At 43.0% G+C, this 26,353-nt stretch overlaps 3 protein-coding genes and 1 pseudogene across 7 annotated transcripts in view; all 4 read right to left on the bottom strand.

Moving 5' to 3' along the window:
- Positions 1–10,809, bottom strand: part of LOC121628730 (NACHT, LRR and PYD domains-containing protein 12-like) — a 354,419-nt gene extending 343,610 nt beyond the window's left edge. For all 3 annotated transcript variants that reach the window (XR_006008234.1, XM_041968025.1, XM_041968026.1), the window contains exon 1: positions 10,731–10,809. The gene's annotated coding sequence lies outside the window, so the exon portion shown is untranslated. The remainder of the gene's footprint in view (positions 1–10,730) is intronic.
- LOC121629260 lies at positions 4,200–6,752 on the bottom strand (annotated as a pseudogene).
- A 2,698-nt stretch (positions 10,810–13,507) lies between the features above and the next one.
- On the bottom strand, positions 13,508–19,976 carry nub1 (negative regulator of ubiquitin-like proteins 1). Of its 3 annotated transcripts, none has more exons than XM_041968047.1 (15): positions 19,827–19,976; positions 18,477–18,598; positions 18,172–18,339; positions 17,993–18,057; positions 17,845–17,909; positions 17,001–17,159; positions 16,794–16,882; positions 16,448–16,554; positions 16,176–16,362; positions 15,709–15,816; positions 15,450–15,602; positions 14,784–14,930; positions 14,175–14,255; positions 13,895–14,093; positions 13,508–13,711 (listed from the first exon to the last, which is right to left on the bottom strand). In XM_041968047.1, exons 2-15 carry the CDS (start codon positions 18,591–18,593, stop codon positions 13,569–13,571), a joined length of 1,788 nt encoding a protein of 595 aa, XP_041823981.1. In that variant the 5' UTR covers positions 18,594–18,598; positions 19,827–19,976; the 3' UTR covers positions 13,508–13,568. The 3 variants fall into 3 exon arrangements, with proteins under 3 accessions (XP_041823981.1, XP_041823982.1, XP_041823983.1); XM_041968048.1 differs by lacking the exon at positions 19,827–19,976 and adding an exon at positions 19,695–19,802; XM_041968049.1 differs by lacking the exon at positions 19,827–19,976 and adding an exon at positions 19,042–19,104.
- A 413-nt stretch (positions 19,977–20,389) lies between these two features.
- On the bottom strand, positions 20,390–25,280 carry LOC121628949. Its single transcript, XM_041968374.1, has 4 exons — positions 25,090–25,280; positions 23,651–23,797; positions 22,313–22,499; positions 20,390–21,401 (listed from the first exon to the last, which is right to left on the bottom strand). Exons 1-4 carry the CDS (start codon positions 25,232–25,234, stop codon positions 20,876–20,878), a joined length of 1,005 nt encoding a protein of 334 aa, XP_041824308.1. The 5' UTR covers positions 25,235–25,280; the 3' UTR covers positions 20,390–20,875.
- Between the last annotated feature and the right edge of the window lie 1,073 nt (positions 25,281–26,353).

The following is a 26,353-nucleotide window of genomic DNA, read 5'->3' as shown; positions in this document are numbered from 1 at the left end:
AGAAAAGGCAAATAGAGAGTGTGAGAGTGTGTATGACTGGAGACTCTCACATTCCAAAGCAGTGGAAAGAGTGGACACTTTGCTGGTGGTAACGAAGCTCTGTTGAAAAGTTGAATAGGTTGTTAGAAATCTCATGAAGAATTAAAAAGGTACCTGTGTCAGTAAAAACTAAATTAGAAGGAAATGCTAAATTTATGCATGAAAAAGATCCAGATAATATAAAATAGGTAAATAAAAAAATCCAAGTTTCTCTAAAAAATTGACACTTTACTTGCAATGAAGAATGCTTTTTGCTTATACACGCATACATCTGAAGATTTTTTTTTTGTTTTTGCAAATCTTTTAGCGAAAACACTTGCAACTTTTCTCAGACACACAGCTACACACACTCTGTGGGATAACTATTAACACTACTTCCTTTTTTCTTTCTCCTCCCTCTCTCGTGTCTGTCTGAGCTGAGACACCTCATCCTGAAACTCTTCATGGGCTGCATATCGTTCAAGTCGACTCAGCTCCTCCGTAAGAATAAAGTCAGCAGAGACCCACTAATAAAACAAAAAAGGATGAAAATCTATCACCACCATCTTCCAACCATCATCTATTCAGAGGACAAAACCAAAGCTCAAGGACAAACTGGGACAAGAAACCAAGTGTTAGCTCTGTAGCCCAGCTCTGAGGTGGCATGGCATGGAGAGGTAGGTACTGGAGGCCTGAGGTTGAAAAACCACCCAGTTCTACTGACCAGAGAAAAAACATCCATGTGGTGAAAAGGGTCATTGGCCATGATATCAACAAGGCAGTTTGCCATCTGACTGATCCACGGCAGAGCTGACTCAGAGATGGAAGCAGTCATGTGACCAGTTGACACGATGATGGTGAGACTGTTCTGATTTCATACCACAAATAGTTAATGACTTGATGCAAAACTCTGTTAATACAAATCTACATCTTTTATAAAGAGAAGGGGCCAAAAGTAAACAGAAGAAAAATTTCTACACATTTCATACACACAAGACTAGTTCACAGCTGTAAAAAGAGACACACATATACATATGAACACACACACACACACTGCAATGAATTATCTGCTTGCTACTGATCCACGTGTTTACTAACCCTGTGTTGTTTTCACAATTTAGAAAGACAACATGTTTAGTGAGCTGGTGGCAACAACCTGTTCTCAGTTATCCAACACTGGTTGACACACTTTTGACAAAAAAATAGATAAATAAATAAATAAAAACAAGATGGAAAATAATATTTTACTTGAGCCCTTTAAATACATTTTATGGAGACTCACTGACACATGAATTTATATTTTCTCCAGATTGCCCCGCCCAATTGCTGCTCCAGGATCTGATAAGATGGTCTTTCTCTCATTTTTAGTGAGAGTAAGGAAATCCTTTTTCTGCAAGAGGTGTAAATGCCAACATACTGATCCTTATGTACAGGGTGTGCAGAATTATTTGGCAAGTTGTATTTTTGAGGATTAATTTTATTATAGAACAACAACTATGTTCGCAATGAACACAAAAGACTCATAAATATCAAAGCTGAATATTTTTGGAAGTGTGTGCAGGTGACTATTACTGTGCATAATTATTAGGCAACTTAACAAAAACCAAATATATACCCATTTCACTTATTTATTTTCACCAGGGAAACCAATATAACAACTCAAAATTTACAAATATACATTTCTGGCAGTCAAAAACAAAACAAAAACAAATCAGTGACCAATATAACCACCTTTCTTTGCGAGGACACTTAAAAGCCTGCCATCCATAGATTCTGTCAGTATCTTGATCTGTTCACGATCAACATTGCGTGCAGCAGCAACCACAGCCTCCCAGACACTGTTCAGAGAGGTGTACTGTTTTCCCTCCCTGTAGATCTCACATTTGATGAGGGACCACAGGTTCTCTATGGGGTTAAGATCAGGTGAACAAGGGAGCCATGTCATTATTTTTTCTTCTTTTAGACCTTTTCTGGCCAGCCACGCAGTGGAGTAGTTGATGCGTGTGATAGAGCATTGTCCTGCATGAAAATCATGTTTTTCTTGAACGATGCTGACTTCTTCCTGTACCACTGCTTGAAGAAGGTATCTTCCAGAAACTGGCAGCAGGACTGGGAGTTGAGCTTGACTCCATCCTCAACCCGAAAAGGTCCCACAAGCTCATCTTTGATGATACCAGCCCATACCAGTATCCCACCTCCACCTTGCTGGCGTCTGAGTCGGAGTGGAGCTCTCTGCCCTGTACTGATCCATCCACGGGTCCATCCATCTGGCCCATCAAGACTCACTCTCATTTCATCAGTCCATAAAACCTTAGAAAAATCAGTCTTATGATATTTCTTGGCCCAGTCTTGACGTTTTATCTTGTGTGTCTTGTTCAGTGGTGGTCGTTTTTCAGCCTTCCTTACCTTGGCCATGTCCCTGAGTATTGCACACCTTGTGCTTCTTGGCACTCCAGTGATGTTGCAGCTCTGAAATATGGCAAAACTGGTGGCCAATGGCATCTTGGCAGCTTCACGCTTGATTTTCCTCAGTTCATGGGCAGTTATTTTGCACCTTGTTTTTTCAACACGCTTCTTGCGACCCTGTTGACTATTTTGAATGAAAAGCTTGATTGTTTGATCACGCCTCAAAAGCTTGGCAATTTTAAGAGTGCTGCATCCCTCTGCAAGACATCTCACTATTTTTGACTTTTCAGAGTCCATCAAATCTCTCTTCTGACCCATTTTGCCAAAGGAATGGAAGTTGCCTAATAATTTTGCACACCTGATATAGGGTGTTGATGTCATTAGACCACACCCCTTCTCATTACAGAGATGCACATCACCTGATATGCTTAATTGGTAGTAGGCTTTCAAGCCTGTACCGGTTGGAGTAGAACAACATGCATAAAGAGGATGATGTGATCAAAATACTCATTTGCCTAATAATTCTGCACACACTGTATGTTGACTGATACTGATGCATTTATGTAAATACCAAATGGCAGTTTTCCCTGGTTGGTTCTGTGTGTTGATGCAGGCTGCATGCCTCCTGATTTCCTGAGAACTTTAAGTGTGTGTGTGACTGGCACTAAAATGGCTTGTGTGTCTCACAACTTCTCACAACTGGCCTAAATTAAGGTTTTGATAATCTTGGTACTACACACATAGACAAAATTCTTGGTACCCTTCGGTTAATGAAAGAAAAACTCACAATGGTCACAGAAATAACTTAAATCTGACAAAAGTAATAATAAATACAAATTCTATGAAATTTAACCAATGAAAGTCAGACATTGCTTTTCAACTGTGCTTTAACAGAATTATTTAAAAAAAATAAACTCATGAAACAAGCCTGGACAAAATTAATGGTGCCCTTAACTTAATATTTTGTTGCACAACCTGTCAATGAGACTTCTGCACCTCTCAGCAGGTATTTTGGTCCACTCCTCATAAGCAAACTGCTCCAGTTGTCTCAGGTTTGAAGGGTGCCTTTTCCAGACAGCTTGTTTCAGCTCCTTCCAAAGATGCTCAATAGGATTTAGGCCAGGGCTCATAGAAGGCCACTTTAGAATAGTCCAATGTTTTCCTCTTAGCCATTCTTGGGTGTTTTTAGCTGTGTTTTGGGTCATTGTCCTGTTGCAAGACCTATGACCTGCGACTGAGACCAAGCTTTCTGACACTGGCCAGCACATTCGCTCTAGAATCCCTTGATAGTCTTGAGATTTCATTGTACCTGCACAGATTCAAGACACCCTGAGCTAGTTGCAGCAAAGCAGCCCCAGAACATAACAGAGCCTCCTCCATGTTTCACAGTAGGGACAGTGTTCTTTTCTTGATATGCTTCAGTTTTCCGTCTGTAAACATAGAGCTGATGTGCCTTGGCAAAAAGTTAAATTTTTGTCTCATCTGTTCATAGCACATTCTCCCAGAAGTGTTGTGGCTTGTTAACATGTAGCTTGGCAAATTCCAATCTGGCTTTTTTACGATTTGTTTTCAACAATGGTGTCCTCCTTGGTCGTCTCCCATTAAGTCCACTTTGGCTCAGTTCTTAGATACACCTTATGGTGCCCCTGGACACATCATCAGTGATGTAACCTGGATTCACAGGGGGTTTCGGGTCTTTCAACAATCAGACCCCCTCCTCCAGGCGACCCAGCCAGTGTTGATCAAGCCCCAGGTTGTGTCCAGGTAGCGCTACCCTACTTGCCACACCTCTCCCTTCTTGATCCACAACCACCATGATGCCATATGTCTGGTCTTGATGTTGTCTTGGCAACCACTTCTTGGAACTTCAGCTTCTTCCACAAGTCAACTTTAAGCTCCCAATCACGTGCCGTCACCAACAGACCAGGGGAGGTATTTCGGGACGCCACTGCAGGCTTCTCCCCAGCTCTGACAAAAGTGATGGTGTTCCTACTGGGCGAAGGCTCTTGCTGTGGCTGATTCCACTGCAGAGAGCATCCGCTACGGCCTTCAGGACTTGGTCATGTCTCCAGCGGCAGCGCCCTTCACCCAGGGCTCTCGGACAGCAGCTTAGGATGTGCTCCAGGGTTCCTCTTTTCTGGCAGAAGGTGCAAGCTGGTGTCTCCACCTTCCCCCAGGTAAAGAGGTTAGATGGAATAGGCAGCACATCGTAGACTGCCTGATCAAGAATTTTATGCAATGGGGTTCAGCTTTTCACAGCTCGGTCCATGTGACCTTGCACTCCACAGCTTGCTCCCATCTTGTTCAGGCTCCCTGCTGCCTCATTCCCACAATCTGGATGACCCGCTTCTCCCCTACTCCAGCTCACACCTCCTCAAGGATCAGTGACCTCCTCTCTTTCCCCTGAGCCCTACCATAGCGAGGTGGTGCCTAAATCCGCTCTTCCCTGTGCTACTTTGCCCATCAGCACCCTCTGCCGTAGCCTCGACTCTGCAATTCCCACAGTCTCAGAAGCTCTCCACTTACGTCCTGTCCTAACCTTGATCCCTGCCTGGGCGACCTTTGGGTCACTGGGCTCGACCGAGTGACCATGAATTCCTCACTCAGGCTGCTGAAAGGGAGATTGAGCTTATTGTTCCGCCCGTTCAGGGCGATACTACTCAGGCTTCGTAGCAACCCCAGCCACCTGCGGAGAAACCTGCTGACCCTCATCTTAAAGCTTTCCACTGTTGAAATGAGGACTTCGTAGACCAAGAGGGGCCACAGGATCTGAGGAAGGATACCATGCTGGTAAATCCAGACTTTGAACTTGCTAGGGAGGTCCAGACTTGTCCACCACAGCTAGCCAGGTCTCCAGCTCTTGGTTGGTTGCTTGTGGGGAGGCTGCATCTCTCAGGCTGCAGTTGAACACCTTTCCCAGGCTCTTCACCGGTTCCTCTGTGAGTGATGGTACCTTGGTGGTGCCGAGTGAGAAGCAGAACTTACCTGTCACCTTCCCTTTTTTCAGTACAAGCGACCTCGATTTACGCGGTTTAAACCTCATACGAGCCCAGGAAATCAACTCTTCGAGTCCATTTAAGATCCACCTGCAGCCCGGAACAGATGTGGTTGTCACTGTCAGTCGTACATGAAGGCTCAAATGGGTGGCTGTTGTACTCCAGACTTGGCGAGAGGCCCCCTGCACTGGACTTCTGCAGACTTCACGTTCAGGGCGAGGGCAAAGAGTATGGCTGGGATCGTACGACCGGTGATAATCCCTTTTTGAAGTTTGTGCTATTCAGAAGTCGTTGATCCGGAAGAGACTCTCAGGCTGAAGTTGGCATAGTAGTCCAGGACGAGGTCTCTGAACTGGTTTAGTGCCTCTTCGACCAGCTTGTGCGGCATGGATCCATAGGTGTTGGCAAGGTCCAACCACAGCACAACCGGGTCACCTTTGTTCTCCCTGGCTTCCCTGTTGAGCTGAGTGACCACACCTGTGTGCTCCAAACAGCCAGAGACCTTCGGAATCCCTCCTTTCTGGACCGAGGTGTCGATGTAGTTTTTCAGGAGGTAGTCTGTCAGTCACTTGGCGACAATGCTGAGGATCTTCCCTTCAACACTTAGCAGTGAGATGGTTTGGAACTGATTGATGTTCTGAGACCTTTCCTGCTTTGGGATCCACACACCCTCTGCCTGTCTCCACTGGTCCGCTAACTTGCCCCTCCTCCAGATCACCTTCAGGATCTTCCAGAGCCTATGGGGTAGCCTGGGGCAATTCTTATATACCTTGTAAGGTACTCCACTTGGCCCAGAAGCGGAGCTTGCACTTGCCCTCTTGACTACCTCCTGGATCTCTCTCCAACCGGGCACTTGACCATCGAAATCCAGCGTTGGTGCAGGTGGATCAATCAGGGACCTACAGGGGCCCAGTTATTGCTCTCTACATACGTCGCTGTAGGTCTCTCTGAGGTGCTGATCGACCTCAGCCTTGGAGCAGGCGAGTTCACCACTGTGCTTCTGCCCTAGCAGCTGTTTTGTGAACCCAAATGGATTTGCTAGGAAGGCAGCTTGCTTCCTGGATCTCTCCTTCCTCCTCCTCCTATGCCACTCAGCCCTCCTCAGGATCATCAGCCTCTTGCGGATTATGGTACGTAGCTCCACCAGAGGTCCCCTCTCCTCTACACTCCCTACCTTGAACTGCTGCCTCAAGCTCTTCAGCTCCTGTCGGAGCTGATGGATTTTACTAGATTCATCGTGTAGGGTGGCTTGGCTGTACACCTCTCCTCTAACCCAAACCTCTCTGCGGCAAGGCTGATGATGATCGTAGTCATCATCTTGAGGCGGCGATAAGGTTCCCTGTTGGTGGTTGCTTTCAAAATGGTGTCGGCATCTTCATCAAACTGGAGCCACTCCTCCTCCTTATTAGCTTGGGGCCACTCAACGGCTCAAACAACGTCGGATGGTGCGATTTGACACTGATGTTTCTTGAGCTTGAAGTTCACCTTTAATCTCTTTAGAAGTTTTTCTGGGCTCTTTTGTTACCATTCGTATTATCCGTCTCTTTGACTTGTCATCAATTTTCCTCCTGCGGCCACGTCCAGGAAGGTTGGCTACAGTCACATGGATCTTAAACTTTTTAATAATATGTGCAACTGTAGTCACAGGAACATCAAGCTGCTTGGAGATGGTCTTATAACCTTTACCTTTAACATGCTTGTCTATAATTTTCTTTCTAATCTCCTGAGACATCTCTTTCCTTTGCTTCCTCTGGTCCATGTTGAGTGTGGTACACACCATACAGCACAGTGACTACCTGTAGCCCTATATATAAGCCCACTGACTGATTACAAGATTGTAAACACCTGTGATGCTAATTAGTGGACATACCTTGAATTAACATGTCCCTTTGGTCACATTATTTTCAGTCTTTTCTAGGGGTACCATCTTTTTGTCCAGGCCTGTTTCATGAGTTTATTGTTTTTTTTAATAATTCTCTTATTCCAGATCTGTTGCCACTGAGGGCACAGATCTGGAGGGACACACTTCAGCTTTCCTATCCTACATAAACTTCTGCTCTGAGAATTTTTCCTCAACTAAGTTTGTTAAAGTGTTCCCTAAACAAAAACCATGGTTTGACAGCAAAGTGAGGACTTGAACTTGCGGGATTCTGCTTTTAGGTCCGGAAACACTCATGCCTACAAAGATGCACAGAGAAGCCTTAGGAGAGGCATCAATGATGTTAAATGCAGATACAAGCAGCACATAGAGTAACACTTCAACACTAACAACTCCAGACCCATGTGGCAGGGGATAAACACTCTTACCAGCAACAAAGAGAACTCCGTCTACACTGACACTGGCACCATAGCCTAATCTCTCCCCCGATACACTCAACAAGTTTTTTGCACGAGCAAGAAACTTGGACATCACTGCCTCCACTCTGCACTAGATGACCACCCCCAGAAACAACAGCAACACCAAGTCAGAGCCATCCTTCACAGAGTCAACCCAAGGAAAGCAGCTGGCTCTGGCAGTGTCAGAGGAAGGATCCTTAAGGTGTGTGCGGTGGCAGGGGTACTGGCCACCATTTTAACCTCTCACTCCTGCAAGCTACAGTCCCAACCTGTCTCAAGTCAGCTACTATAATCTCAGTACCTAAGAAAAACAGTGAATTGCCTAAATAACTACTGCTAAGTTGCTCCAACACTAAATGATTTGAAAGACTCATTCTATCATTAAAGCTGCAATCTCTGCTGACATACAGTAGACCAACGTCAATTTTCATATAAGGCAAACTGGTCAACAGAGGATGGAGTTATCACAACTCTCCACACAGTTCTTCCTCACCAAGGCAAGGATAACACCTACTGTATGCTGTTTGTGGATTTCAGCTCGCCTTTTAATACAGCTGCAGCATCACACACTGCGCTCTTGGATCACTTGTCTCTAAAAAGTTTGATTGGTTATGATACTGGAGTAAATTTGAACATTTTCAAAACAACCTGTGACAGACAAATCATCAAGGAAGACGAGTAAGAAGATTTTACTCAAATCTTGCTGTTGACTCTACTTCACAAAAGAGAAAACCCTGGGTTCACCATATCTTACAAGCAAGGAAACAGCATGGTGAATATCATCATTTGATGGCAGCGATTTTTGCCTCAAGTTTTATAAGAAATAAATAGAGAAGGAGCGACGTTGCCTCCTGTGTGTCGAGCCCATTAGGCTTAGGTAGCTAACTGTGCTGCAGAATTCAGGATTTTCTGAGCAAGACATCACAGAACGTTGGGATGGGAAACATCACTTCATCTACTCTCATCCTAAACACAGGTACCCCGCAGGGCTGCATCCTTAGCCCTCTCCTCTATTCGCTATTCACCCATGACTGCGCTAACATCACTTTTGCTTTAGTACTTTATTGAGGTGGGATTAGTTAAGCTTATGCTTCTACCCACTCCTTTGGAACTAGGGCTGGATATCACTAATTTCCTAAATCGATCCATGAAGAAAAAAACCCTCAGGACAAAAAAAAAGTTAGTTTTTAAATGTCCTGCTGGAACTGCTTCATTTAGTGGAGTCGTCCTAATAATATTCTTAAAGTTCAGATCTCAGATAACGTGTTGATGTTAATAGAACCTCCAAAGAATATTGGATCCAAGTAAACCCATAATATGACTCAAAAATTTCTGGAATTACGTAGATTCTACTTGTTCACCTGTGCGCATTGCCATGACGACAGTGGAGCTACCTGCGTAACACCAGAGCAGGAGAAATACACACACACACACACACACACACATATATATTTATATATATATATATATATTTGTATATCATGAAAAAGTTGATTTTTTTTCAGTAATTCCATTCAAAAACTGAAACTTTGATCAACTAAAATAACCCCAACTAAGTATTGAGTGCTGTACATGCTCATACTTTTCATGTTCATACTTTTCAGTTTGCCATCGTTTCTAGAAATCCTGTTTTTCTTTCGGTCTTAAGTAATATTCTAATTTTTTTGGGACATTGAATTTGGTGTTTTCATTAGTTGTCAGTTAAAAGAAATAAACATTTGAATTATGTCAAGTCTGTGAAGAATGAATGTCTACATTATACAAATTTCACTTTTTGAATTGAATTACAGAAATGAATCAACTTTTTCATGATATCCTAATTTTATGACAAGCACCTGTATATACCTACACGCATATATATATATATATATACATACCCATATACAACCTTGGTGAACTACTCGTCCCGAAATTTTTATTCTTCCCCACAAATTTAGACGAAAATGTTTCTTACTGCTATCAGTAAGGGACTTTTCACAAAATACTCCAAAAGTATGCAGTAAAAGTATTTCATTGTATTTGTGCAAGTAATTTATGAAGTACTAGGTCCAGAAGTACACGTTTTGTGAACTACGTATAGAAGACATGGTTTTTTTTTCCAATTTTAAGTTGGACAAAAATCCTTATTAACATACAGAAAGGACTTCAACAATAAACAACTTAAAAACTACACAGTTGAATTGGTACATGTACATGTAGTATAGACAGTACAAGTGTATTGACCAGCTTATGGAATAAATATGTTTTATTCAACTTTAAAGTTAGATCAAAATGGCTCTTATTGCTATCTATAAGGGGCTTATGGAAAACTACAGTAGAAGTGTTTCATATTATTTTTGCAAGTAGTATAGGAAGTATTTTGACCAGTAACACCTCTTGGGCTACTTATGGAATAAACTGATTTTATTTAGTTTTTTTTATCACTATAACTTTCAACAAGGAAAACCTGTCATTCCTGTCTGAAAATGGCTGCAAGGCAAAACAGACACAGAGCCAGATTTTTAAATCCGGAAGTGGCCATGGTGGCGGTAGCTTTGAGATTGCCGAGATTTTAATATCCCTGCGGAACTTTCACAAGACTCAATGTTCTTTTGGTTCATAAACTGACATTTACTGTTAAAATACATCTTTAATTCTCCCCCATATCTGCGAGACAGGGCGAGGGAATCAAAAGTCATTTTCGAAGCTTTCCAGAGCTGTTTATTGGCTTTTACCACAAAATTGAGAGTAAATGCGCACTTGAAATGCAGCAGCGGCTAGTTTTACTGCGGATATGCGAAAGGCGGCTGGCTTGACCGCAGTGCCATTTTGGATCAGACCCCAAGATTACCGTTAAGGTTAATTTAGCCAGCTAAACCAGTAAAGCTGCTTTTTGGGGGGAAAAAACTCCATTCGCCCCTTTTCTTCTGTGGACTTGATCAAAATAAAGCATTTAGGTTTTTTTTTCTTTCTTTTGTTTAGGAAACAACTTACCGTTATCAGAAGCAGCTGCAGATGTTGGAGCTCAGCGTCAGACGCGACGTCAGACGTCAGCGGAAAAAAAAAAGAAAAAAAATGTCGAGAAGTTGGAGAAACAGCTGGAAAAACTCTTTTAAACAGAAAACGCTTTCTTTTACTTTATGCTTTCTACTAATAATGAACTCTTATACAAGGATAAAAATAATTCATCAACTGAAAAATGAGACTCTGGCCTTTGCTGGATAACTAGGCTAATTAGAAAATCAAACAAAGCAACAAAGCTGAAAATGAGGCATTTTACCATCTAATGGAAAATATAAACTCATTTTGAATTTGACGGCTGTAACACATCTCTAAAAAAGTAGTTCCAGGGTGATGTTTAAATATGTGTAGCAGGGAAGTGACAAGACCAGTTGCTGGAGTTTTAGGAGGGGAATGTTGTCCCATTCTGGTCTGACACAGGATTCTAGCTGTTCTACAGTCCTGGACCTTGGTTGCTGGAGTTTTGCTTTCATGATGCTCCAGATGTTTTTTATTGGTGAAAAACCTGGACTTACTGCAGGTAGACCAGTTCATTAGCCGGACTCTGTGTATGCTGTTGTGATGGATGCAGGACGTGGTTTAGTATTGTCTTGCTGAAATCTGCAAGATTGATAGATCTAACTTTCAGCAGCCACATCAAAGTTGTCATTAAGACAGCTTTTTAGCAGCATTTTAACCAGGACTAAGGGATCTGAACACATCACACATGCTTTGAAATCTCAACATTGGCTTCCAGTCAGTCAGAATAAATTTTAAAACCCTTCTGATCGTTTACATCCCAGAACGATTTAAGCCCAGAATCCATCTGTAATATGTTCAGAGAATATAAACCTAGCAAAGCTCTTCGACCCAAAGACTCTGGTCAGCTAGTCCAGACCAGAGTCCAGACTAAACACGGAGAAGCAGCATTTAGCTGATAGGCTACAAACAAATGGAACAAACTGCCAGTGGAGATTAAACTTTCACCAAATGTAGACATTTTTAAATCCAGGTTAACAACATTTCTTTTCTCATGTGCCTATACATGAAATCTGCACGCTAACTTGTAACTTTTTTTTTTTGCCTTTAATCATTTTAATATGTTTTATGATTTTATTGTGATTCTTGCTATTTTTTGCTGCCTTTTAAGACTTCTTAATATCTGTAATGCTTTTAATGTTTTATGTAAAGCAATTTGAATTGTTCTGTACATGAATTGTGCTATACAAATAAACTGCCTTGCCTTGCAAGGTCTTCCCTGAAAGAGACGTCTGGATGGGAGCAGATGTTTCTCTAAAACCTACATGCACTTTCCAGCATTGATGGAGCTTTACAGATGTGGAAGCTGCCCACGCCATAGGCACTAATGCAACCCCATACCATTAGAGATGCAGGCTTTTCACTGATAACAAGCTGGATGCTCCCTCTCCTCTTTAGTCTGCAGGACTAGGTCCATGCTTTTCAGATAAAATTTCATATTTTGATCCATCTGGTCATTGTTTGGATCATGACGGCTCTCCAGCTCAAGTTATTTGTGCAGCACCACCCTTCATCTTATAGTCCTCCAGATGCAAAGTTTTTTCTGTAAAATGGGAAACCAGTTGATTTGTGGTTAATGAAATACTGAGACTGTCACGCTATGTAGTTTAAAAAAAACATCTAAAAAAATCATGTCTGTGGACATGAATAGATTAAAGTCTTTGTGATTACTTTACATTAGTACAGCGAGACTGAGTTGCACATTCACACGTCATTCGGTGCAACATGCCTCAGCTTGGTCATATTTAATACTGACCTTAATAAAGATATTAAGGTAAACCTGTATAATCATGACATTTTCCTTTAAGGGGCTGAAAGTATCTGTATTGTTATCAGTAATAAAGGAAAAATATTAGTATCATCAATCCATAAGAAACCAGAGAAGAACCCTTGATGTTCATCATCCTTCAGGAAGCTTCTCGGTTCTGTCACTGCAGTAGAGTTGAGCTCTTTACAAGCTACAAACAGAACCTGTTTGGGTTTGAGGAAGAACTGACAGACTTCAGGATCTTCTACCAGAGGCTACAGATGACAAAAGATACATTATACAATAGCTAAATGAGGCTTATCTCAGCTATGTTCATGTTTCCAGAAAAATAACCTGAAAGAATCCTTTTTTTTATTGGCTTTATAAACAGAACGTAACAAGATCAAATAAAACCAATAAAGAATAAAACACAACTTACTGCAGTCAGAGCAGCAATAACAAACAAGAAGCCAGATCACAGAAAAAAACATTTCCCTTCAGTTTTATCCAGAAGTCTACAAACGTGTGTCACATAGAACAATGATTTTATTTAAGAACAACAATCCTTTCAGAGGGAAATGTGCTGTCAACTAAAATAAAATCTGCCTTCATCAGACTGAACAGAAAAAAAAACCTGGTAGAGTCAGAAACACTGAGGTTTCCTCCTGCTTCATGTCGCTCAGCTTTGGCACTCCTGCAGACAATCATCACTCCTGGGACAGCTGTGTTTATAATGCGTTTATGTAGCTGTGGTACGAGGACCACCATTGGTTTAAGACCTTATGGGGATGTGTCCCGTCTTCATTTAAAAACAGACCTTCTCAGATTCAGGTTTTAGACTCTGTGAAGGCCTTCAGGTTCATGAAGGTCCTCACAGAGAGAGAACAATGTGCAAGTGTGAGTGTGTGTGGTTGTTGTTTATCTGCCTTTGTGAGGACCACTGGAAGTGTCTTCACTTTGGAGGTCTGTTTGGAGGGGGGGGGGGGGGGGGGGTTGGATTTGGTTTTAGAGCAGAACAAGGTTTATTTAAGTCCAAGGTGTCTGGGTCAAACTGTGTGCGTGGGCTCTCGGTTCAGATATGTCTTCATGGTGGCGATGAGCTCGCTCTCCTCCTCCAGAGTCAAGTCCAGATAATCTTCCTCATGACGAGGAATGTCCTCCAACACCTCGTTAACCAGCTCATTTTCCTCTGAGGACAAAACAGGGACATTTTGTTAAAGAAGCAGCTTTACTTAACCAGAAGACCTGGTCTGGTGGAGGAAACGGGTCAGAAACCAGAACAAATAGTTTGCTTCTTCCTGCTAAAGAAACCAGTCCAGACTGGTTCTGGGTTTGTTTCAGTCTTCAAAGCTGGTGTGAGTGTGTGTTTCACCTGGGGAGCTGGAGGAGGTGCTGGGCTCCTCAGAGGACGGCGAGGAGGAGGTGGAGGTGGAGGTGGATGGTGGGGACAGGAGGTCCGGAGAGAGGACGCCCTGGTTGTCCAGCAGGAGCTGAGTCGCTGCTTGGACGTTGCCGTCCGTCAGTTGGAGTGCTGCTTCAGACGATTCTCGCTCGAAACCCAAATACAGCAACTGAACAAACACACAGACACAAAACAGCTGGATGACAACAGCTGGGTCTCACACTCGCACCAGAACACCTGGATGTCTCACCTGCTCCACCTTCTCCGGACTGATCATCCCCTCTGTGTTGTTGTTGGTGGCCTGAGCAGCCTGACTGGAGTCCAGCAGGATCTGGGGAAACAGATTCAGTTTTACACCAGGGTCGCTGAGGAGAACCAGAAGGTCCAGCAGAACCAGAGAAATCAGAAAACCCCTCAGATGGATCAAACTGAAATAATCGGACAATTTTTGTGAGCAGCAGTTTGACTGAAGGCTAATAAATCTTAAGTTTAAACCAGCAAATGAGAAACCAGGTTTGTTTTCAAGCCTGGTTTTGGAGAAAAACCAGTGTGTATACTGGGGGAGGAGAGCTTTCTACCAGCAACATGCTGGACTGCCTGTTTTTGTACCTGACCGGATTTTTCTGGCTTACAGTGGATCAAGTCTGGATTAATTCTGATTCATCTCCAGTGATTTGTTTACTTTAAAGAATTTTGGTCCCATTTATTTCTGGAAAGATTTTGTTTAATCTTCCAAGCAAACTGGCCCACAGCTGAAGACCGTGTCTGCCACGACAAACCAGGTGTTATCACAGAGCTGAAACCTCGAGTCAGATTCAAATCTGGGAGACGATAGGGGAATGAACAGGAAGTGACTGACAGTGTAAGCTTTGTCCAAGTTTCCGTTGGCGTGGTGCAGAGCTCTGGCAGCGTCTCTCCTGGAGTATCCCAGCTTAGCCAGGGTGGAAATGGCCTCCATCCTCGTCTTCCTCTTCTGCTGCTCCCTCTGCATAAGCTCCTGACGCTCCTGAACACAGGAAATAAGGATGTAGCTCATTTTCATCATCCTAAACTCATCCTATCTGTGTCAGATCTGAAATGGGACTTAAAAATAGTAAATATTGGGCTAAATGGGAAGATACTGAGTCTGTGTTGGGCTTATTGGGGAGTGTTGAGTTGGGCTGCAGACCACCCAGGCTTCCTCCCAGCACTGCAAGAGCACAAATTCTGTATGTGTGGGCAATAAAGACCCCTGACCTAGATACAAAACAAGGGATGAAACAAATGTTTATGGATGTTTATGCCTCTAAAAATACAAAAGGCCTCAAAAATCTAAATCTGAGCTGAGGTGGAACATTGTGGCCCATATTTAGTTCTTCATTTTTCATGTTGATCCAGGATTTTTATTCACTTCTGATTTTTGTGTCTCAGAAATGTGTGCAAATCAAGGTTCTGATCTACAGTGGCTTCAACAAATACCAAAAGCCACTTTTCTGGATCCAGAACTGTCTCATGTTGGGATAAATCCCAGGTGTGTTTGTGTTACCTGGCGACGGTTGCTGATCTGGATGGCGGCCTCCTGCAGGTCTCCCTGACACGCTCGTAGTCCCAGTCTAGCTTCTCTCTCTGTGAAACCCAGAGCCATCAGCTGGGCCATCTTCTCCGAGTCCAGACACAAACGGCCATACAGAGATTCCACCTGACAATAACAAACAAACAAACACATGAGCTCAGGCCACGCCCCGCTGACAGGTACTGAAATCAAGTGCTGAAACAGGAAATTCTGGCTGAACTTCTGGACGTACTTTGGACAACTGCAGTCGAGCCTGAGAGTCGTTTCCTTCGATGTAGGAGAGGAGACACTGCAGGAGGTACAGACGGAGGAACAACACCTCCTCTCTACCTGTGCTACCCTGGCAACACACACACACACATTTAACTTGATAACATGTCAGTCTTCCTGGTTTCTGGTAAAAACAAACCTCCACCTGGTGGCAGAAGCAGGTATTGCAGAAGGTTTGTCACAGCAGCACCAAAATTTCATATTAATTTATTTATATCAATTAAAAATTCATCAGTAAGCTCTTCAGTATCAGAAACAAAGGGGGGTCATTTTGTGACATCAGTATCAGTTGATTGACTGATTTTTTTAAAGGACATTCCAGATTCTATCAAATCCGTATCAACAATCTTTCCATACAAACTGGACTTGAATTTAAAAGATCAACACAGATTGATGGAGATGAAGCAACAACAAAAGGTTTGATCTGACCTGGATCGTGAGCAGCCTCTGCTGCTGCTCTCCGTAACACCTGAGGAAACACTCCTCGGCCCTCTGCAGGCGGCTGCGGCTGTCGTCCAGGCAGGACAGTGCCTCCAGGGCTCGATAACACCACACGATGTCCAGCTGCAGGACGGCGTAGTTATCCACCGAGCTGAGCAGAGCCGAGCCACACTTACTGCTCACAGAGCAACAAAGACATGTCAGTCAGCAACAAACTACCACAGAGGAGCTCATCTGGATCACTGACTCTGGATCTGTACCTGAACTGCTGGTCGGCCTGCAGCAGGTGACACAGAGCGTTGTCGTACTGCTTCCTTTTCATCAGAGAACGCCCCTTCTCGTGGAAACCCATGGCCAGGATCAGAGCCTGAACACACACCACACTGAGGTGAACCAGCAAACAGCGCCCTCTGCTGTGGAGGAAAATGTCTGCAGCGTCATTAGAAACCATTTGAGCTGCGGGTCAGTCAGGTTTGATCAAACTTCCTGATCTGACTGACTCTCCACCACATGGCTCTGATGACTACAGCAAACATTTCTTTAGAAGGACAGAGGGAAAACCGGGCCAACAAAAAACTTGAGTGACCAGTTTCTTCTTCGTTCTACCTTCTTCTCCTGGTGGGGGATCTTCAGAGGGTTTCCCTTCTGGTCTGCAATCTCCAGGTATGGCGTGGTGTCTGGATCCTCACTGCCGTCTGACAGAACCAATTAACAGATCAGCTTTTAACATTCCTGCACCGCAGCATCCAGTTTGTATCAGAACTTAATGAAACTCAGGAAACCAAACAGAACCTCCATACACTCATGTCACACCTCTCTCTGACAGGATCTGGAAGCCTTTCTGGGTTCTCTGGACACTCTCATTCTGGTTCTTCCTGTCCTCTTCGTCTTTGGTCATCTGCTCAGCATCGCTCACCTTCAGCACCATCATCTTACTGTGGTTCTTCACACCTTGTTCATCCAGCTGCTGGTCTGTCAAGAACAACACACACACACAACAGCGTTTCAATACAGCGAACGAACACGGTGATCACATGACGGTTCGCTGGCTTCAGGACTTCCCTGAATTCCACAAACCAGCTGCTCTGGAACATCCAGAGGACACAGAACCTCTTCAGTGTCGGCCTGTACTCTGTGGAACAGCCCGAGATTTCATAGAAGAGAAGCTGAGGACCATCATCACCTTGAAACAGCTGAAAACACAGTTCTTTCAAATGGTTTTGGTCCTGGTTGAGCATGATGTGTTATTGTGCAAGTGTAGTTTAATCTGCGTGAACGCTGAGTCAGCATTCAGTCTGATGACCAGTCAGTACTCAACACCTTATGCCTCCAAGAACTAAGGCGGGTCTAAAGGCAGAAAGGGGTCCGACCCGGTACTATCAAGGTGAACGTTATGGCCACGGAGTGCATGTTATTTTTATTTATTTACGACGGTCATATCCTCATCACAGCCTGCTCTGTATTCTTTCATCATGTTTCATATTAATTCCTGGTTTTGTTTACATTTACTGATGTTTCAGTAAATGTAAACAAAAGAACTAAAAGTCTTATTTCCTCTAAATAAAAACACTCAGCTCATGCTAACAGTGATGAACCCTCTGAGGTGACTCAGCAGTAACACGATGACCTGCAGATAAAACTGGAAGTCTGCACCAACCTGCAGACAGCGTTCTCCCATTCAGAATCAGTTTGATGTGTTTCAGGCCGTACTCCTCTCCGATCCTGCAGCCAGAAAACACACAGACTGAACACACCGTCTGGATTACGTGCTGGAAAAGGAAGTGTGTGTATGTGTGTGTGTTTACCTGTCCACCACCTGCTGGACCTGAACATCCAGCCTTGTCTCCAGGTAGCTCTTCATCTTAGGATCCTAAAAACACAAATATCTGGTTACAGTTCCTGTCAGTCAGATCTTCCTCCTGTCAGGAACATCCTCATCCTCAGATGTGTGTTCAGCTCACAAACAAGTTGGGAGTGTTTGCACCTTCTTGGTGTCTCTGGGCAGCAGCAGCTCCAGCGTCGCCACGCTCGTCTCTCTGAACGCCTTGTTTCCTTTTCCTCTCTTCACTGCCTGAACTCGGATCAACTCCAGGGCGCCCCCTACCTCCAGCACCGAGAGACTCAGCAGAGGAGCGTAACGCTCCGCCAGCTCCTGATGAGAGAAATCTGGACATCAGAAATTTTGTCACCACATAAAGATGTTTTCAACATAAACGTCTCCACGGTAACAGATGCTGCTGCCAGTTTCTGCATCAGACTGCAGCTGCTGTGATGTTGTTGTTTACGGACCTGCATGCTCTGCGCTCCCGGCTGGTTGTCCTCCACAGTATACGGAGGATTCCACAGCTGGATCTTCTCCTGCTTCAGCAGGTTCTTCAGCTTCGCCTCCACGTTCTCCTCGGCCATCGTCTCTGAAAGCAGCACGGAAAAAAAGAAAGTGAAAGCTGCTGTGCAGCTGAAGGAATTCCCCTCTGGATGGAGTTTGGTTTGGTGAGTAAGAAGGAAAAACCCCAACCAGCCCTGACTGCTGAGGAAAAAGGTTCTCAATATGAGGGTCAGGACCCTTTACAGAGTCGCAGGTTTACAGGAGAAAAGATTTCTCCTTAGTAAAAAGACTTTTTAAACCAAACAAAGTTAATTAAGTGAACTGACCTGTGTTCATTTAATCTTTGTAATTATCCTTTGTTTTGTATTTTCCCACAAGGGCAGCAGGTCAATCAATCAATCAGACTTTATTTATAAACAATTTTGGTTAAACTAACGCACATTAACCCATTGATTTTAAGGTTCTGCTCCTTACTTTTAAAGTTTTAAATGGATGAGCGCCATCTTATCAGATCTAGTTAATATTCACCTTCCTAGTAGAGCTCTGCGATCATCCAGCCAGTCTTCTAGATGTTCCCAGATTCAGACTCAAATAAAAAGACTGAGCTTTCGCAGTTGCTGCCTCTAATCTGTGAAACACGCCAACCTTCCACATACGCTCTACTCAGTATAAATTATTAAGTCCCAACTCAAGACTCACCTCTTCTGCTAGGCATTCAACTCCAGTTTCTGTTTTCTTAGTTATTTAAATACCTATTCTTTCATGATCAATTACATATTGACATTTATTGCTGATTTTAAAGAGAGAAGAACTGGAAAGTGACTAAGACGTTTTCCAGGTGCATTATGGGAAATGTAGGATTCTGCGTTTTGGAAACTGAACCCACACAGGGGTAAAAACGAACGTCACATTTTTTTTTCTCTCTCTTTCTGTCCAGCCAGCTGTGACTGCAGACCAAATCAAATTTCAGATAAATGGTAGAAATCACCAGAAACAGATTTAATTAACATACCTCGCGCCCACTCAAACTTCACTTCAAAAGCTAGCTGGCTAATTAACTAAAAGACACGAGTTCCAAGTCAAAGCAGTATGATGGTCAGAAAGTTACGAAGTATGAGCGTCTCAGCGATCAAATGTGTTGAAATTGAATATATTTATGTAGAAATTACAAGTTAACTTACTAATGTTAGCACCAGACAGAGGTCTAGCTTGAGGTTTCTGCACTGGAAGCTTAAATAGCTGCTTGATATTTTATGACATCTGGTAAATGTTGTCACCGGTCGCTGTTGGTGTGAAATCTATATGCTGCTTACCGTGATGTTATATGACACGATTGCAAATCGCGCCGCAGTTAAATGCCGAAATTCCGTCAATGCTCCGTTTCAGCAGCTCGATGTTGTTTTTAATGAATCTGTCGTTTCTGGGAATGAGGTAATGATACGAAAAGGAGGTCTCACTCCGAGCATGATTCAACGATTCAACCTACTGAAAACATCCCAGAAGCTGCCCAGGTACGTCAAGCAACAGCGAAGCCAAGAGAGTCGTCTTTATCAGCATAGATGATCTTTGTTTCACGGTGGTGCCGTACGAGGGTCAAAAATGACGCGGGTTTTACCGAAGGCAAAATCATCAACACGAAAAAACAACAACACAGGACTAATAAAAATAAAATAACAAAATATTTGAAATTTAAACAATAGAAAAGTTTAAATAAATAACATAAATAATTACACATCCTACGAGTCAAATGCATAATTAAGGCAAAATTATGTGGAAAAGTAATTCAATAACTACATTTACTATGATTGCAGGTCTTTTCAAGATACGTGAATATTTATACTAGTACCCAAACAGACTTAGTACGCATTTGTTTTGCTTTGGTTTATTAGTAGCAGATCAGCCTTAAAAACAAATCTAATAAGATTAAACATTTGCATTTAATCAAAAGAATTTACGAAACACACTTCTGCAGCAGATCCATGTCCTCAAACACGATGGCAGCTTCAGAATCCTGTTTTTAAACCTTTATTAATGTTAATTACATTTTCAGCATTATTTTTTTTGTTTTTCCCAACCTTTTCAATTGTTTTTCATTATTTCTGTTGATTGATGGTACACAAGCAAACACAACAGACTGAATAATTAAAGAAAATCTTGTTTGCTTCTTTACCTCTAAATCATAAACCAGCAGGTTCCTATCCACCTTAGTGTGAGCATTACAGAAATGGAGCAAAACATTGTCGGTGTTCCACGTCTTGCTGCTCAACACATTTTGTTGCATTTTGTCATCTCAGTCACAGACAGAGCTTCATGTCAGACTGTGTGGATGCTGGATGTGGCCTTAACCCTGACCCTGCAGTCCTCAGAAGGACGAGTACATCCCCAGTCTTCTGGCAGCCTCAGAGATCCTTGGGGTCTTTCTGCTTGGGAACGGGTAGTGGTTCTGTGAGGACGAGCACATCCCCCCAATGCTCAGCTGCCTGCTGAACCTAGAGCCCCTCCGAGCCTTTGATGTAATACTCTCTGAAGACTGGTTCTGTTCCTGGTTCAGGTGGGGGCTGGTGGTACTTGGGGTGCAGGTGGAACCTCCATCAGGGCCAGGGTCCACAGGACCCTGAAAAATAATGACTGAACTCTGTGCGCTCATCTCAGCAGGATCCTCACTGAGGTGTTGTTCAGAGGAACTCTGGACCTGATCCACCCCGCAGGTTCTGGAGGAGCCTCCACTGGATCCGTCAGACGTTCCAGAGTCTGGACGCGCCTCGTCTTTTTCTCTGGTGCAGGGCGATGTTTCTCTGGAGCTGCAGAGAGAAACTGATGATGAGGGTTTTCTGCTTCTGGACTCCTGCTGAGAGCCACCGACGTCAGAGGACGAAGACCACGTATGCCTGCAGAGAAAAACAGACCCACAGCTTTATTCTTCCTTAAATGCCTGACCCAAGATATTATAGAAATTTTTATTCTTTCATTCTGAAGTCTTTATATGACAAAAAATAAAATAAATAGGAAAATAAGCAAAACAAAAATTGCATGTGCAGTTTACTGCTGAGACGTCGGAATCATTGTAGTGCAAAAGGCATCCACCAGGGGGCAGAAGCATCAGATTAAATAAAACCGGGTTTGGAACAAAAGTTTTTACCATAAAGTGATGCAATAGGTCTCAGAAAATGTATGTCTCAAATATGATAAATTAGACATTGAAGGAGTTGTTGTGAAGTGCAGCATCCAGAGGTTAACAAACTGCACTTCACAACTTTTGTTACGGGATGCTGCCTCATTTCACAGCAACATTTTGATTTACACACTTCATCACACGCTAGCAACTGGATATCAGCACCCTGGCCATTTTGCACATGCACTACTGCAGATTCAATAAAGAAACCCAAGAGGACATTACTGGAGTAAGTAAGGGAGAGAACGAGAGAAAAGGACAGCAAGAGATAAGGCAAGAGTCAACAACAGACACAACAGGTCTGAAGCAACGACAGTTCCAGATTTCGGGGAACTGAACTGACGACTGTTTCTCCAATTCAGTGATTAAATCTTTCTTGGGTAACATGTAAGAATCTATAACATCACATAACTCAACCTTTTTAAAGCTATTTAGAGCTGAACTCACATCTAAACTGACAAAATACTCAGACAATGTCTCACAACTTCCGTGTACATCGAGGAGAAGTGTGTGTGGGTGAGTTTCTCTGTAGAGATGCTGCTCTTTGATATAAACATGATTTATTTTCTATCTTCATCTTCTGTTGAACAGGTGACAACAGGTCAGTAAAGAGTTGCTCCTGCTGACCTGCTGTGAGGCAGCTGGGTCGACCCGGTAGGATGGGAGCGCCTGTGGAGCTCCAGGTGGACGTGCCAGGGGTCGTACATCTTCTGGTCGGCGTCAAAGGATGGGGGCGGGGTGTTTGGTTCCCACGGAGACACCAAACCCTGAGCAACAGGGACGATTCTTACAGCTTCGGCTGGCTCCTCTGAAACTAAAAACAGAGTTTAATCTCATTTTCACTATTGGAAAAGCTTTTTATACCCATCAGGATCAGTCAGTTCCAACAGGGAAAAAAACAATGTAAAAAAAGTTTTAAAGCCATGTTTGAGATGATTTTTCGGTTTTTAATCCATTTTCATCTCTGACAGACGCGTCTGTCATAAATCCAGAAGTGATGGACAAATTATTCAATTTTCAGGAAGTGTCAGAAACAGAATCAAACAAGTGATGACATTGTGGGGGTGATACGGATCACCATCTTCATCCAGGAATGTGTTTTAGGCATTCTTTACTTTGGGGAGGTATTGATAATTTTGTCACTACAATTTCTAAATTATGATACAATTACCAGAATCACTGGCAAAAAAAAGACAAGATGACATCATGGTAGATGTTATAATCCAACGTTGTTTGACCCAAATCAAGTTGATAATCTGTTGATCGGATAAAAATATAAGGGGTACTGGGTGGGCAGTTGGGCCTTTTGGCTTTTTCTCAGGTGAGTGACCCTGGCTTGGAGGTCTGAGTTCAGACCAAAACTATGTTTAATCTGGACTTAATGGAGCTCCACATTTAGCTGAAGCTCAAACTGAAGAAATGATGATTCTTAAAGCCCCACTAACTTATGTAACTATGGCTAATTCAGCATCCGTCTGTGTCTTCTCTGAGTTCCCTCCAGCCAGTCATAATCAGTCCTATGTTGACTCTTATCTCTTGTTCAGTCCATTTCTCGCTTTCTTTCAATCTCTCCCTCTTTGCAGGATCAGACACACGTTCAGACCAGTGTGCTGAGATCCTGCTGCTGTAAAATAATGAGCCGGGATGGAGAAAAAGTTGGGAAGTGGTTTCTCAGCTTCGGGACCAGCAGGAACAATATGCCACTGTCCCATCAAAACGAGTCAGAGAAAAATAGTTTTAAAGTCGGAAAGTTGTGTGGGGCTACTTTAAACTGTTGTTCTGTTATTTAAAATAAATTGGCTAGAAAATAAATACGAAGAAGGAATTTTTAAATAAGTTAATCAGACACGCGCGGTGACGGCGTCCACCGGACTTCTATTCAAACTAAAACTTTTCCTTCCCACGGCCACGCGAGGCTCATCTCTCCCCCTGCTTCTGCGCAGGTAAACCAACAAACAGTCTCACCTGTCCGGAACAGCAGCACCTGTGTGAGGGTCTTCTGCTTCTCTCTGCTGCTCCTGTACTCTTCTCTAAGCAGAGACACGTCCATCTTCCTCCTGCTCACCTCCTCCTCCTCCTCCTCTGAGAACAGCCGTACCTTCTTCCGGATCCCTGCGGGAGGACACGGACACGAGGCGGAAACACAGCAGCTGTCAGTTTATTAGAGAGAAGAAGATCCTGCGGTCCTTACAGCTGGAACCTGTCTCATTCACACACAGTTATGTCTTAGTTTTAGTCCGTCTGGTCTTAATCAACGGTTCTCCAGCTTTCTGTCTTTCATTTTAATTTTATTTGTTTTTTTATTTATTTATTTACCTTTCTTTTACCTGTCTTGTCCCTCATTCTTAGTCCAGTCTTGTGTCTGACCATATTAAGGGGAATGTTGTTTTGTTTGTTTTTTAAGCCACTTAATTCTGATCTATGAATCATTCAAGCATTAAAAAAGGCTCCTGACTCAAAGAATGAGCCATGTTGTGTCGACACACAGACAACTTATTCTATTTTAAACGGGCTGTTTAGACTCTTTGTTACTGTCAGCCAGTCACAAATACATATTATTTGTTTCCATTTCTTTAGTTTCATCATGTCTTACTGGTGGGAAATGGGACTTTAGCAGCAACAAGGTGATTCCCAAAGGAACTGAGTTTTGAGGAAAAATGGAGAAGTGGAGGATAAAAGAAGAATTGTCAGGGCTAAATAAATAAATCCACCAACAGCACATGAACAGACTCTGAAAGTGATGTCCTGCAAAAATAGGAACAAATCCAGCAAAGACCTGAACCAGGACCAAGAGATACATCTGGACCGTTAGTAGATCCATGTTAGCTGAAGTCTCATTAGAAATGGTCTCCATGGCAACGTGGCTGTAAAGAAGCCATTCTTAAGGAAGGGAAACATAGGCTGAGGTATGCCATGACACAAGACTTGGACTGAAAATCAGTGGCAGCAGATCTGATGGAGGGATGGATCCTCCTCAGAGCCCAGACCTCAACATTACTGAAGATAATTATGTGGGATCATCTGGACGGAGAACGGATCAGAAAACATCAAAAGAAGACACGAGACCTTGTCATCTGCTGGATAACACCGACTTCTCTTTCTTATTCATCTTTAATATGAATAAGTCTATGATAAATAAATAAAACTGAGTTTTCTTTCTTTCTTCTTTGCTTCAATTTAATATTTTACGCAGGTCTTTTCCCCTGTTTACTGTTTTTGAATGAATATCCAAGTAAACATGTTCAACATCACCATCAGCCAAGAAGCTGGAAACTTCCAGATTACAAACAGATCTGAAAAAATAATAATATATTTGTGTCAGTCAATCAGTTAGATAGTTGGCTCATTGCCATAACAAGACAGGTGCTGAAGGTCAGGTGTGTGTTGGGGTGTGTTGGTTTTACCGTCCAGCAGCTCCCCGCTGGCAGCCACACAGCAGCAGCAGCAGGACATCCTGTTGGCAGCAGCAGCAGCGACACACCTGCTGCAGGTGTTGGATTCCTCCTCAACTCCTCCGGAAACCGAGTCAAGCTGCAGCCTGCTGTCCATTCACATGCAGCCAGATGAGGTAGGAAACGGCAGGAAAACAGGCAGCTCATCTGCTTTTTCCAGTAAAAAGTCGCTGCTGTGTTGTCTGGTCAGACTGGAAGCTGGACTGATGGGAACACAGGCACACCGCTTCGTTATCCTCCGACTTTAATTCACGTGTAAACACTGCAGGATGGTGCGTTGCTCCAACCTTTTCTCTTCTTCTGCTTGTTTAACAAGTTTGAAGCACAAAGCTGCTCTTTATTCTTCAGAACTCTGAGGTGGATCAGCAGTGAGTCACTACTGACCTGCACTGCAGCTCAAACACCCGTTTACACCATGCTTTATTATTTCCCAACACTTTATTCAATACCATTTTACTCCAGATTATAGTTTGTTTTAATCATTCAGAGTTTTCCCAGAAGTAGATGCAGAGAACCGCCCACAAACTGGCCTATGCAAACTACATAAACTCAATATATGCCAGATTATACCAGTTTACTCCAGCATACACCAGTTTTGCACCAGTTCTCACCACTTTGTAAGTGATCAAAGTTCATGAGTTAATACAGGTGTGCACCGGTTTGCAGCCACTGTTTCCAGTTTACAGAAGCAATGAAACAGTTTACACCATTTTCCAATGAGTTTACTCTGATTCACAAGTTTGACACTAAATTATACACACAGTCTAATGGTTTTATTCCAGTGTTCATATGTTATTTAATGATTATTCCAGGTTGCACCTGTGCTTCACCAGTTTAATACCAGTTACACAACAATGTAATCCAGTTTATACACACATACTGTATTAAGTTTAATTGCTACAACAACACAGCTTTAAGTTTTTATTTCTTGTTTACTCCAGTTGACACGAATTACAGCAGTTGTATACCAGTTTAAACTGGTTTTACAACATTTTAATCCAGTTTGTACACACTTAAGAAACTGTGGTAAGTCTGTCAGACTTTTTCTGGAAGTCTGACACGACGCCTGGTGGTTGACTGGATCAGTTGCCGTCCTCAGCTTCAGCACAGCAGAGAGGGAGTCAAGCAGAATTGACTGTGGGTTTAAGTATGAAGATTACCTATGATTCACTATTCTTTGTTTTCATAATAAATTATTATGGATAGAAAGTATGTG

This window comes from Melanotaenia boesemani, chromosome 18, assembly GCF_017639745.1.
Source record: "Melanotaenia boesemani isolate fMelBoe1 chromosome 18, fMelBoe1.pri, whole genome shotgun sequence".
Lineage (NCBI taxonomy): Eukaryota > Metazoa > Chordata > Actinopteri > Atheriniformes > Melanotaeniidae > Melanotaenia > Melanotaenia boesemani.
Note: the sequence above shows the minus strand (reverse complement) of the source record. Positions and strands in the feature narration are given on the sequence as shown.